We start from the raw sequence: 13,923 nt of genomic DNA, 5'->3' as shown, positions 1-13,923 counted from the left end.
AAACACACAATTCAATTAAATTCATGTTGTAGGACAGTGTGTCTCTATTCTCTTCCTTTTGTAATGACATGAAGACAGATGTAGATTACACTGATGTTTCTTTTTAAGGTGATAAAATTTTTTGTTGTTGTTTTTGAGACAAAGTCTCACTCTGTTGCCTGGGATGGAGTGCAGTGATGTTATCACGACTCACTGGAGCTTGACCTCCCTGGGCTCAGGTGATCCTCCCACTTCAGCCTCCTGAGTAGCTGGGACCACGGGCATGCACCACCATGCTGGCTAATTTTTAAAATTTTTCTGTAGAGATAGGGTTTCATCATGTTACCCAGGCTGGCCTGAAACTCCTGGGCCCAATCAGTCCTCCTGCCTTGGCCTCCCAAAGTGCTGGGATTACAGGCATCAGCCACCATGCCCAGCTGACATAATTTTAAAGAAAGTAAATACTAGGAGATTATAATTTTTGAAGCAGACTCTCTGATGTATCATTTAAACTTGTGCTTAAATTATGTTTAAATATGTAAATAAGCACATTGTAGTCTTAGGAATGCTTTTAACTACATTTATTAATTTATATTTAATATATTTATATTTTATGTATATGAATGCCTAGAAGCAAACTTTTTTGCTGTTAAAAATAATGAAGCCATGCTAGTTTTTCATTTGATTCTTCAGTGAAGAATTATAGCTATTTTTCCTTTTTTAAAAAATGAAAATTTTAGTATTTAATGATACTCTCTCTCCCATGCCCATAACCGTATAAAAGTGCTGTTTTATGTTCCTCACAGGAATTAGAGTGTGTTGGTTAATTTTTCTTTGTGAAATGGTACTATTTTTATAAACTTTATTTATTTATTTAGAGACGGAGTCTTGCTCTGTCGCCCAGGCTGGAGTGTAGTGGAGCCATCTCGACTCACTGCAACCTCCGCCTCCCGGGTTCAAGCAATTCTCCTGCCTCAGCCTCCCAGGTAGCTGGGACTGCGGGCCCTGCCACCATGCCCAGCTAATTTTTTGTATTTTTAGCAGAGACAGGGTTTCACCATATTAGCCAGGATGGTCTCGATCTCCTGACCTCGTGATCCGCCTGCCTCAGCCTCCTAAAGTGCTGGGATTACAGGTGCGAGCCACTGCACATGGCCATAAACTTTATTTTTAATGTATAACTTGAAAAATAAATTTCAAACTGTGTAAATTATTAGTCCTGTAGTAACAATATTTTATTTGTTTTATTACATCAGTAATTTGCTAAAATTAGTCATAATCTAAGAGATGATCAGGCTTGCAAGACACTTGAAAAATGTCAAGACCCTATAAAACTGATTGGTGGTCAGAATTGTCAAAAACATCTTATTCTCTTCCCTTCACTAAATGTCAGTATTCTTGGCTCCTTTTCTAAAACTCTAATAATTGCATTTTTGTGTAACATTTTTTATGAAGGCCAAACATGGTGATCCATGTGTGTGATGAAGCAAAAAACTTGAAAGAAGATTTTACTTGCCCGCGAGATCTTTTGATATCAGAAATGAAGTACTTTGCTGAATATTTATCTATGGATGCCCAGCGCTGGGAAGAGGTGGACATTTCAGTTCATTGTGACGTTCACATTTTCAACTGGTTGATAAAATATGTTAAAAGGAACACTGAGGAGAATAAAGATTGTGAGATGCCCACTTTAGGTAAAAAACAATCTGTTGCTTATTTTGTAGTGAAATTTGTGTGTCACCCGGTAGTTTCTTCAGGCCAAAAGTGAAATATGGAAAATTGTTTGGACACCAGTGTTTATGCTCATATTACTAACAGCCTTTTAGGAAACTGATAATCTCCTCTTTTTTAGAAAATTATAGTAAATTTATGGCAAACGAACAGATCTCTAGATCAGCAGTTCGCAATGTATGGTATGTGGACCAGTGGGATACTAGGTACCCTTTTAGGGTATCTACAAGGTCAAAACGTTTGCATAATAATACCAAGATGTCACTTGACTTTCTCACTGTGTTGCTCAGATGGTACCAAAACAATAGTGGGTAAAACTGTTGAAGCTTTAGACAAGATCAAGGCAGGGGCACCAAACTGTACTAGTAGTAAGTACATAGTTGCATAGTTAATAAGAAAAAATCTAGTTTCACTTAAGAATGTCCTTGGTGAAGCAGTAAAATTACTAATTTTATTAAATCTTGACCATTGAGTATACATCTCTTTACTGTGATGAAATGGAAAGTCCACTCCTGCTGCACACCAACATATGATTCTCCTGAGGAAAAGCACTTGTGTGATTGTTTTCAGTCCTGAAGTAGATTAGCTGCTCTTTTAAAAATTGAAAACCATTTTTACTTGAGAAAACAACTGACAGAGAAATAATGGTAATTCAGACTTAGGTATTTGGCAGACATTTTCTTGAAAATGAGCTCTTCACTTAAAGCTGAAAGCATTTGTCACCTGCTGTCAGTGACAAAATTCAGGGTTTCGAGTGAGAATTACAGTTTTGGAAAACTTACCTGCTTCCATGTGCTTGACAGAAGGCTTCTCAATACTTGACTTTTCTGACGAGATTGGTGATCATATTAATGACTGTGATTTTTAAATGTATTGTGCAATGAAGTATTTCAACATTTGGAATATCTGTATAATTCACTGAGCCAACATTTTCCAAATGACCAATGCATTTTATTTTCAAAAAGTCACGCATGGGTGAAAGATTCATGCAAAGTGCAAGATATAAATTAGATAATTTTGTTGTTAACAGAGTCAGAAAAGTTCACTGACACAATTCAGATACCATTGCAATTAACCTTTAAGAAACTACTATTTGTCAAGTTTGGTGTAACATCAAAGAAGGCTACCCACAAATTGAATGCAGAAACAGATATGAGAATCCAGTTGTCTTCTATTAAGTCAGACATTAAAGAGATTTACAAAAAATGTCAAACAGTGCTACTCTTCACTCTATTTTTTGTTCTTGTTGAGAAAGAGTCCGCTCTGTCACCCAGGCTGGAGTGCAACAGTGTGATCTCAGCTCACTGCAACCTCTGCCTCCTGGGTTCCGGTGATTCTCCTGCCTCAGCCTCCCGAGTAGTTGGGATTATAGGCTCATGCCACCACGCCTGGCTAATTTTTGTATTTTTAGTAGAGACAGGGTTTTGCCTTATCAGGCTGGTCTCAAACTCCTGACCTCAGTTGATCCACCCGCCTCAGCTGCCCAAAGTACTGAGATAACAGGCGTGAGCCACGGCGCCTGGCCTAATATTTTTCATTTTAGAAAAGGTAGTTATTTTAGGCAGGCATGGTGGCTCACACCTGTAGTCCCAGCACTTTGGGAGGCTGAGGTGGGTGGATCACTTGAGGCCAGGAGTTTGAGACCAGCCTGGCCAACGTGGCAAAACCCCGTCTCTACTAAACATACAAAAATTAGCTTGTCGCGGTGGTGCCCGCCTGTAATCCCAGCTACTTGGGAGGGTTAGGCATGAGAATTGCTTGAGCCCATGAGGTAGAGGCTGCAGTGAGCCAAAATTGCACCACCGCATTCCAGCCTGGGCGACAGAGTGAGACCCTTCCTAAAAAAAAACAAAACGTAGTTATTTTAATAAAAATATGTTAACATGTGATAGGTTTTTTGTTCTTTGTAAATGAATTCATATTTTTTTATTTTCTCTATTTTAATTTCTAATGTGATAAATACTGGCAGATACAACCCACATAAAGAAAAACCCTTTGGGATTCTCAGTTTTTAAGTTTGTAAAGGGGTCCTCAGATCAAAAGTTCAAGAACCAGTGTTCTAAATGATAGCATACTACTAGTATTACTAGTAGAATTACTGTAATAAGAATAATTACTGAGTAATATTTCAATGGGCATACACTTGTATGATCACACTTGTGGTTTAATAGTCTTTCTGTGCACTAGAATTGCTATTTACAGTAGTATTAAAATAGAACTCTTATTGGAAAATATATCTATGCCGACAGTGTAAAAGTTTTTGAAAAAAGTTAGTAATTTATTGTATTATTTAGTGACCACATTAATAGGAGAGGTTTCTAGTGGTCCTTAAATAAAAATTACAAGATTGCTAAATCAAAAATTTCAGCCAGAATCCAGAGATCCCAGACTAACCAGCTATAATATGTATGTGTTAAATAAAAGTCAAAACATGTAGAGTGTAGTAAAGGTAAAAGAAATGCAGCAAGCCTGGCCAGCATAGTGAAACCCTGTCCCTACTAAAAATCCAAAAAATATTAACCTGGTATGGTGGTGTGTGCCTGTAGTCCAGGCTACTCGGGGAGGCTGAAGCAGGAGAATCTCTTGAACCCAGGAGGCAGAGGTTGCAGTGAGCAGAGATTGTGCCACTGCACTCCAGCCTGGTGACAGAGCGAGACTCTGTCTCAATTTAAAAAACAAACAAACAAACAAAAAAACCCAAAAAAAACCGGTCTCTGTGGCTCACGCCTGTAATCCTAGCACATTGGGAGGCCGAGGTGGGCGGATCACCTGAGGTCAGGAGGCGAGACTAGCCTGGCTAACATGGTGAAACCCCGTCTGTACTAAAAGTACAGAAATTAGCCGGGTGTGGTTGAGGGCGCCAGTAGTCTCAGCTACTCGGGAGGCTGAGGCAGGAGAATCGCTTGAAACCGGAAGGCGGAGGTTGCAGTGAGCCGAGATCGCGCCACTACACTCCAGTCTGGGCGAAGGAGCGAGACTTTGTCTCAAAAAAGAAAAAAAGAAATGCAGCAAAGCTAGTCATTCTGTTATCTTTACCTTAAATCAGTGGCTATAAATGTAAATGTTTACAAAAAAAAAAAAGTCTTCTAACCAGGAAAACTACCAAAATGCTTAATTACATTTCTAATAATCCAGCCACTGGTTCCTAACTGGGAGCTTTTTCACCAGCTGCTTCCTCCCTTCACCATTTGTGTTTAAGAGACTTGACTGGGCGCGGTGGCTCACGCCTGTCATCCCAGCACTTTGGGAGGCCAAGGCGGGCGGATCACGAGGTCAAGAGATGGAGACCATCCTGGCCAACATGACAAAACCCTGTCTCTACTAAAAATACAAAAATTAGCTGGGTGTGATGGTGAACAAGTGTAGTCCCAGCTACGCGGGAGGCTGAGGCAGGAGACTCTCTTAAACCCAGGAACAGAGGTTGCAGTGAGCAGAGATTGCACCACTGCACTCTGGCCTGGCAACAGAGTGAGACTCCCTCTCAAAAAAAAAAAAAAAAGCCTTGAATCTAGAATTGTTAATTAAAGAGACAGATTGGGATTACTTATTTTAACTATTGTCTGCTTAGTCGTTTATTTAGAATTGTCTTAGTACTGTAATGATGCAAAACACAGTTTTCTTTCCTTAAACATACCTCATAGGAGAGGACAGGTTTGCTAAACTACAGCATCAGGCAGCATCTCCTTTTCTGTATGCCTGAAAGCTCACTCATTATGCCTTTAGGAAGTAAGTTTAGTACTCTGCAGTAGTAAATTTTTTATCTTTCAGAATCTTTTAAAATTAAATATTTGTTCATAACAAGCATTGAACTCTTTTTAAAGTAACTTTTCTAATAACAAATGCTCTCATTAATCATTTAAAAAGTTTTCTAACTATTACTTGTGTATGCAATTAATTATAGTCTCAATTATCTTTTTCCCTAATTTAGTCAAGGAGAAGATTGCATATGTCATATCTTTAACTGGAGTCTTTTACTTTATATGAATCCAACACCAGAATAAATTTATTGTGCATTTTCTCCATAACCCTAAGTTTTAACATTGAATTTTCTTTATTTTGTGTGTCTAACCCATAAGCTATAATAAGGTTATATTAAATTATTCTTGTTACAGTAATGTCCTCTTTTAAGGTGAGAAGGAGCCTGTTCAGAGGAGATTGGGGTACTCATCAAAAGGATAATCTAATTTCTTTCTTTTTTTTTTAGAGCCAGGAAATGTCATTTCAATTCTTATTTCTTCAGAGTTTTTAAAAATGGATTCACTGGTAAGTATTGACTTAAAAAATCAAAGTGCTTCTGTTCACTTATGCTTTCTTTTCCTTCAAGTATCTCAAAAATTCTGAGACACTTTATTAAAATTATTGTTAATTAAAAAAACAATTAAAAAATTGTTAGTTCAAGAGTATAATTTCTTTTTTTTTTGAGACAGAGTCTTTCTCTGTCGCCCAGGCTGGAATGCAGTGGGATGATCTCAGCTCACTGCAACCTCTGCTTCCCTGGCTCAAGTGATCCTCCTACCTCAGCCTCCCTAGTAGCTTGGACTACAGGCGCATGCCACTACACCCGGCTAATTTTTCTATTTTTTATAGAGACGGGGTTTTGCTATGTTGCCCAGGCTGGTCTCGAACTCCTAATCTCAAGCAATCCACCTGCCTTGGCCTCCCAAAATGCTGTAATTACAGGTGTGAGCCACCACACACAGCCAGAATACTCCTTTTCTATATTAGCAGATGTGAAGTTTATTTATTTGACTCTTCGGGGTTTGTACTAGTCCCTGTATTCTTTTATTTTTTAAATTAAATAGAGATGGGGTGGGGTGGTCTTGTTATGTTACTCAGGCTGGTCTCAAACTCCTGGGCTCAAGTGATCCTCATGCCTCAGCCACCTGAAGTGCTGGGATATAGGTGTGAGCCACCATGCCTGGCCAATTACCTGTATTCTTTCTACTCCTTAGCTCTTCCCCATTTAGCCCAGCTGGTATCAGTTGCTTCAGGGAAGGGTTACAGAAAAAAAGCAGAGACTAAATGAGTTTTTGAGTTTTGAAATTTTTGAAACCTTTGAATTTTGAAATCTAAGCCCTAAAGGATAATTTTTATGCTGTAAGCATAAGTATTTGGAAGAATACATGATTATCCTCTCTTTACTTTTAAAGTAAATAAACATACCTCAGGTTGGAGAGAGAGAGGATGTAAGGAAGAGAGCAAACCCACCATAAGTGAAAATTCTGAATTGACTGAAATTTTGTTTCTGACACCCAGGGAAAAGGAGGCTTAAAGTTCTAACTAAGTTTAATTATAAGAAGTTACAGACCCGGCACAGTGGCTCACGCCTGTAATCCTAGCACTTGGGAGGCCAAGGCAGGTGGATCACGAGGTCAGGAGTTCAAGACCAGCCTAGCCAACATGGTGAAACCCTGTCTCTACTAAAAATACAAAAATTAGCCAGGCGTGGTGGCGGGCACCTGTGAGCCTAGGAATGCTGAGGCAGGAGAATCGCTTGAACCCAGGAGGTGGAGGTTGCAGTGAGCTGAGATTGTGCCACAGCACTCCAGCCTGGGTGACAGAAGACTCCATCTCAGGAAAAAAAAAAAAAAAAAAATAGTTACATATTCTGTACACTTGAGTTTTTAGACTAAAATTTATACCTGCCACAATTTTAAAAGATTCATTATTATTATTTGAAATATTCTAAAGAAGGTTGAAAATAATTTTTTAGGTATGTATATATGCTGTTACAAATTTGACCTGCTGGATTGCCTTTGGAACAGTATAGATTAAGTCAAATAGGCAAATCCCAGTTAGTACCTAGCGATATATGGGTTAGACTTTTGATGAATTTTATCTTTGAAAGGTATTGCTATGACATTGTCCTACATGCTACTATTTTCAACATTTATTTTCTGTGATTTTTTAGGTTGAACAGTGTATTCAGTATTGCCACAAAAATATGAATGCCATAGTAGCTACCCCATGCAACATGAACTGTATTAATGCAAATCTTCTCACACGTATAGCTGATCTGTTCACACACAATGAAGTTGATGATTTAAAGGACAAAAAAGATAAATTTAGAAGGTAATTTCAAAAATTTAATTTTAAACCTAATATTCCTGTTAAAAGAAATATATTTCTGTTTCATGTGAGTGAAATATTCTTTTTTTTTTTTTTTTTTTGAGAAAAGTTTTCACTGTATTGTTCAGGCTGGAGTTCAGTGATGCAATCTTGGCTCACTGTAGCCTCAACCTCCTGAGCTCAAGTGATTCTCCTACCTCAGCCTCCAAAGTAGCTGGGACTACAGGCGTGTACCACCATGCCCAGCTAACTTAAAAAAAAAATTAACTTTTTGTAGAGACAGGGTCTCACTTTGTTTCCCAGGCAACAAAGTTGCCCAGTTTTTGAAATTAATTTTTACTCTCTCTTTTCATTTATAGTTAGCTTATTATTATTATTTTGAGATGGTCTCTCTCTGTTGCCCAGGCTGGAGTGCAGTAGCAAGATCTTAGCCACAACTTTCACCTTCAGGCTCAAGTGATCCTTCCACCTCAGTCCAAGTATGTGGAACCACAGGCACACGCCACCATGCAGAGCTAATTTTTGTATTTTTTGTAGAGATGGGGGTTTGCCACGTTGCCCATCCTGGTCTTGAATTCCTGGGCTCAAACGATCCAACCGCCTTGGCCTCCCAAAGTGCTGGGATTACAGGTGTGAGCCACCATGCCTGGCCAAAATACTCTATTTTTAGAATATATTTAGAAATATATTTCTATTTTATTTTAAATGAAGTAAGTAAAGTGAAGTAAAATTTATCCAGAGCCAATGGCTCAAGATAAAAATTAGTAATTAGTTACTTTGTATAATGGACATATGAATATATAGTGATAGTGAATTATGTTAATTATGAAGATACTACTGAAGAGGCTGAGGTGGGATAATTACTTGAGGCAGGTGTTCAAAGCTGTAGGGCACTGCTGTTATCCCTGTGAATAGCCACTGCATTCCAGCCTGGGCAATATAGTGAGACCCTTTTCTAAAAAACAAAATTATTAAAACATACCTTAGATAAAGGGAAAAGTGGTATGAAATGAGGTCAGCAGTGGTTATATCATTTAGGGGCTGTTTAGGTCATAGCCAGGAGGATATACTTTAGGTGTGAATGGAAGCAGGGGAGTGACGTGATCTGATTTGTTTTTAAGAGACCATTTTGGTTGCTATGTGGAGAATAGATGTTAGGGATTTAAGAAGCAAGGAGACTTGTTCAGAGGCTGGTGTAGTAGTCTGTTGAGAAATGAAAGGGTTTGCACTAGGGTAGAAACAGCAGAGCTGGAAAGAAGTAGATGGACTCAGTTGTTAGATTTATGAATGTAATGATGTGGGAAGAGAGAGGATTCCAGGATAATTATTAGGTTTTCAGTTTGAGTAACTAAGTGGATGGTAGTGCTATTAATGGAGAAAGGAAACATTGGGAGGGGAAGGAATGGGGTAAGGGAAATCAAGGATAGATTTAGGTCTTTTTGAGATTATTTAACATACTTCTTGGACATTCAAGTAGGATGACAAGTAGATACCTGGGTATATTAGTCTGGAGTTTAGGTCAAAGGTCAGGACTTAAAATAGAAATTTAAGAGTAGATGAGATTTGAAACCATGGAACTGGATGAGACCATACTTTTTTTGTATGTCCTGTTCAATAAATCTTTGCCTCCCTAAAAGTGGTGAAGACATTGTCCTATGTTTTTCTGTTATTCATCTTGAATTAATTTTTTTATATGGTATGAGGTAGGGGTCAAGGTTCATTTTCTTTTTTTCTCAAATAGATATCTAGTTGACACAATACCATATGTTAAAAAGACCATCCTTTCCCCCACTGAATTGCAGTGGTACGTTTACTATATGTTTCTGAATTGTCCTTTTTGTTCTGTTGATTTCTTTGTCTATCCTTGTATCAGTAGCACACTGTCACACTGTCTTTTTTTTTTTGAGACAGAGTTTCACTCTTGTCACCCAGGCTGGAGTGCAATCATGAGATCTCAGCTCTCTGCAACCTCCGCCTCCCGGGTTCAAGCAATTCTGCCTCAGCCTCCCAAGTAGCTGGGATTATAGGCACCCACCACCACACCCAGCTAATTTTTGTATTTTTAGTAGAGATGGGGTTTCACCATGCTGGCCAGGCTGGTCTCAAACTCCTGACCTCAGGTGATCCACCCGCCTTGGCCTCCCAAAGTGCTGAGATTACAGACATGAGCCACTACACCCAGGCAACACACTGTCTTAATTATGATAGCCTTATAATAATTTTTGGCATCTGGTAATTTAAATTCTCAAGTTTTGCCTATCTTCAAGATTGTAGTGTTCTCTATTAAGTTTTTGGCATTTCTATATAAATTTGATAATCAGCTTACCCATTTTCTCTTTCTCACAAACACATAAACATGCTAGAATTTGGGATTCATGTAATCTGTAGATCAATTTAGTTAGATTTAACGTTTTAATAATACTGTGTCTTTCAATCCATGAATATGGTATAACCTTCCATTAATTTGAATTTATTTCACCAATGTCTTGTAGTTTTCAGTGTAGAGATATTTTTCCTTTTTTTATTTATTTTATTTTAATTTTTGAGACAGGGTCTTGCTCAGTCACCCAGGCTGGAGTGTAGTGGTACGTACAGTCATGGCTTACTGCAGCCTCAAACTCCTGGGCTCAAGCATCTTCCCACTTTGACCTTCCAAAGTTTTGGAATTACAGGTGTGAGCCACCATACCCAACCTCCTTTTTAAAATTAAACTTATTCCTAGGTATTTAATATTGTTGGTGCTATTGTAAGTGCTACTCTAATTTATTTCATTTTTTAATTGTTAGCAAGATAGTATTGATAAAAGCTACCGAATATTTAGATTCACCAGAGGAGAAGTAGCCAGTTAAGAGCCTGAGAAGGAGGAGCCAGTGAAGTAGAAAGGAAGGCAGAAGGAAAGAAGGTTTCCAAAGGAAGATGATGATTAAATGACCAAATATGTGGAATGCTGCTGTCACATAGAGTAAGATGGGGACAGAAATGTGACCAAGTGGATTTAGAAAACTTTTTTCCAGATGTTTTACTTTGAATGATTGCTGAAAAAATTGGCAGTATCTATTAGGGATAGGTAGGCTCAAGAGAGGATTTTTTGTTTTTTTAGGAAGGGAGATACTAGATTATGTTTATATGATCAGAATGATCCATTAGGAATAAATTAATAATTCAGAGGATTATTCAAGAATTTAATCCTGGCTGGTCGCAGTGGCTCACGCCTGTAATCCCAGCACTTTGGGAGGCTGAGGTGGGTGGATCATGAGGTCAGGAGATTGAGACCATCCTGGCTAATACAGTGAAACCCCGTCTCTACTAAATGTACAAAAAAAAAATTAGCCGGGCGTGGTGGTGGGTGCCAGTAGTCTCAGCTACTCGGGAGGCTGAGGCAGGAGAATGGCGTGAGCCCGGGAGGCAGAGCTTGCAGTGAGCCGAGATCGTGCCACTGCACTGCATCCTAGCAGAGTGAGACTCCGTCTCAAAAGAAAAAAAAAAGTTTATTCCTTAAGGGGAATGAGACAGAGAGGAATTATCCAAGAGCTAAATAATTGAAAACAGGAATGGAATTCTAAATCCAGGTTTGACTTTTAATAACAGAAGACATTACACAAGGAAAAATGGAGACAGGTAGGATATACATTTAGAATTAAAGACATGCTTAGAAGACTCAACTTCAGTTATGCATAATAACAGTTAACATTTATTGAATGCTTAACACTATATCTAGTACTCTTTAAAAACATCACTTAACCCTCATAAAACTTTATGAGATTGGACATACTAACCACACTTTATAGTTGAGAAAACAAGGTTCAAAGAGGTTAAGTAGTTGCTAAAGATCGTATATCTAGTTATTGGTAGGCCTGGGTTGTTAAATTCTCAAAATCTTTAATGTGGGATATTCCAGTAACAAAGGACTAAAAGAGGCCAGGCAAGGTGGTGCAAGCCTGTAATCTCAGGACTTTGGGAGGCCAAAGCAGGAGGATTACTTGAAGGCCAGAAGTCTGAGGCCAGCCTGGGCAACATAGCCAGCCCCAATCTCTACAGATTTTTTTTTTTTTAATTAACTGAGTGTGGTGGCACACAGTAGTCCTAGCTACTTGGGAGGCTGATGTGGGAGATGACCTGAGCCCAGGAGTTTGAGGCCCAGGAGTCTGAGGCAGCATTGCACTCCAGCCTGGGTGATGGAGCAAGACCCTGTCTCTAACAAAATAAAATAAGGCCGGACGCGGTGGCTCACGCCTGTAATCCCAGCACTTTGGGAGGCCAACGCGGGTGGATCACGAGGTCAAGAGATCAAGACTATCCTGGGCAACATGGTGAAACCGCGTCTCTACTAAAAATACAAAAAATTTGCTGGGCGTGGTGGTGCACGCCTGTAGTCCCAGCTACTCGGGAGGCTGAGACAGAAAAATCGCTTGAACCCAGAAGGCAGAGGTTGCAGTGAGCAGAGATCGCACCGTTGCACTCCAGCCTGGGCAACACAGTGAGACTCCATCTCAAAAAATAAATAAATAAATAAATAAATAAATAAATAAATACAATTTAAAAATGACTAAAAGATAGCTATTTATCAATCTTATTTTTTATGAGAAAATAGATGATTGATTGATCAAGCAGTTTTCATCAGAACTGCTTAATTTTATTTACTTAGATAATGATAAACTGTTGTTTATTTACTTAGAACACTAAAAATGTGTTACAAACTCCCAAAGAGAGCCACTAAGGATTTATTAATCTTATTTTACAAATGCACAGATTGGTTTGTTTATTTTCATCATTATAAAGTAAATGTAGAAAATTAATATTTTGATCATTTGTTGTTAATAGCAAACTTTTTTGTAAGAAGATTGAAAGACTGTTTGATCCTGAGTACTTGAATCCAGATTCTCGGAGTAATGCAGCAACCTTGTATAGGTATGCTAACATGTTTTTTCTTTGATATGCTTTATAATGCAGCTATATTCTGTAATTTACTACATTTACATTCTTCTTCCTGGATGTTTTTTGTATTTTCTTTGTTTATAGATGCTGTTTGTGTAAGAAACTTTTAACAAAAGAAACAGAAAGAAGAATTCCTTGCATTCCTGGAAAAATCAATGTGGATCGACATGGAAATATTGTCTATATTCACATAAGGTGTCGTGAAGATAAAATATATTTTTATATATGTATTTGTTGTTGTTGTTGTTTTGGAGACGGAGTTCTACTCTGTCACTCAGGCTGGCATGCAATGGCATGGTCTTGGTTAACTGCAACCTCCCCCTCCCAGGTTCAAGTGATTCTCCTGCCTCAGCCTCCTGAGTGGCTGGGACTACAGGTGCGTGCCACGACACCCAGCTAATTTTGTATTTTTAGTAGAGATGGGATTTCACTATGTTGGCCAGGCTGGTCTCGAACTCCTGACCTCGTGATTCACCCACCTCAGCCTCCCAAAGTGCATATTTATAAAAATATAACTACTTTTATAAGGAATGGGATAACATCTTTTTTGCGTGTGATCCAACTTTCATTTAGAAAAATACTTTCAAAACAAGGTAGTTGTTAGTACATTTTATTTACTGGGTAAATGTCATAATGTTTTAAACATTAAAATGATAAAAAATATTGTATGTTAATCTTGAAAGGTATTCTGGTTAGTGCCTTTAAAATGCTGTCTTTTCACTAACAGATTTTAGTTATCTGTACAAATGTTATATTGAATTTTACAAGAAAACCAAATTTACTTTCTGGTAAATTTTGGTGGGGAAAATTGTCTTTAGCGTTGTATTTTCTGTCATCTATTTGTTCTTCATACTTTGTCAGTATTTCATTAATATATAGGCTGGACGCTGTGGCTTACACCTGTAATCCCAGCACTTTGGGAGGCCAAGGCAGGTGGATCACCTGTGGTCAGGAGTTCGAGACCAGCCTGACCACTGTGGTGAGACCCTGTCTCTACTAAATACAAAAAACTAGTCGGGCATGGTGGCAGACGCCTGTAGTCTCAGCTACTTGGGAGGCTGAGGCAGGGGACTCACTTGAACCCAGGAGGCGGAGGTTGCAGTGAGCCGAGATCATGCCACTGTACTCCAGCCTGGCGACAGAGCAAGACTCCGTCTCAAAAAACTAAACAAATAAAATAAAAATTAGCCGGACATGGTGGTGCACACC

The 13,923-nt window shown here is 38.6% G+C and overlaps 1 protein-coding gene across 3 annotated transcripts in view; it reads left to right on the top strand.

Moving 5' to 3' along the window:
- The window catches only part of SANBR (SANT and BTB domain regulator of CSR), a 57,619-nt gene that overhangs the window by 10,120 nt on the left and 33,576 nt on the right, over positions 1-13,923 (top strand). For all 3 annotated transcript variants that reach the window (XR_007718679.1, XM_050753469.1, XM_050753468.1), the window contains 5 exons: positions 1,435-1,673; positions 5,915-5,973; positions 7,622-7,782; positions 12,601-12,687; positions 12,799-12,909. Coding sequence is in view for 2 of the 3 variants with exons in the window: in XM_050753469.1 (XP_050609426.1) it covers positions 1,435-1,673; positions 5,915-5,973; positions 7,622-7,782; positions 12,601-12,687; positions 12,799-12,909 (657 nt within the window). In the remaining variant the exon portion in view is untranslated. The remainder of the gene's footprint in view (positions 1-1,434; positions 1,674-5,914; positions 5,974-7,621; positions 7,783-12,600; positions 12,688-12,798; positions 12,910-13,923) is intronic.

This window comes from Macaca thibetana, chromosome 13 (genome assembly GCF_024542745.1).
Source record: "Macaca thibetana thibetana isolate TM-01 chromosome 13, ASM2454274v1, whole genome shotgun sequence".
Taxonomy (NCBI): Eukaryota; Metazoa; Chordata; class Mammalia; order Primates; family Cercopithecidae; genus Macaca; species Macaca thibetana.
This window is presented reverse-complemented; position numbering and strand designations above follow the sequence as displayed.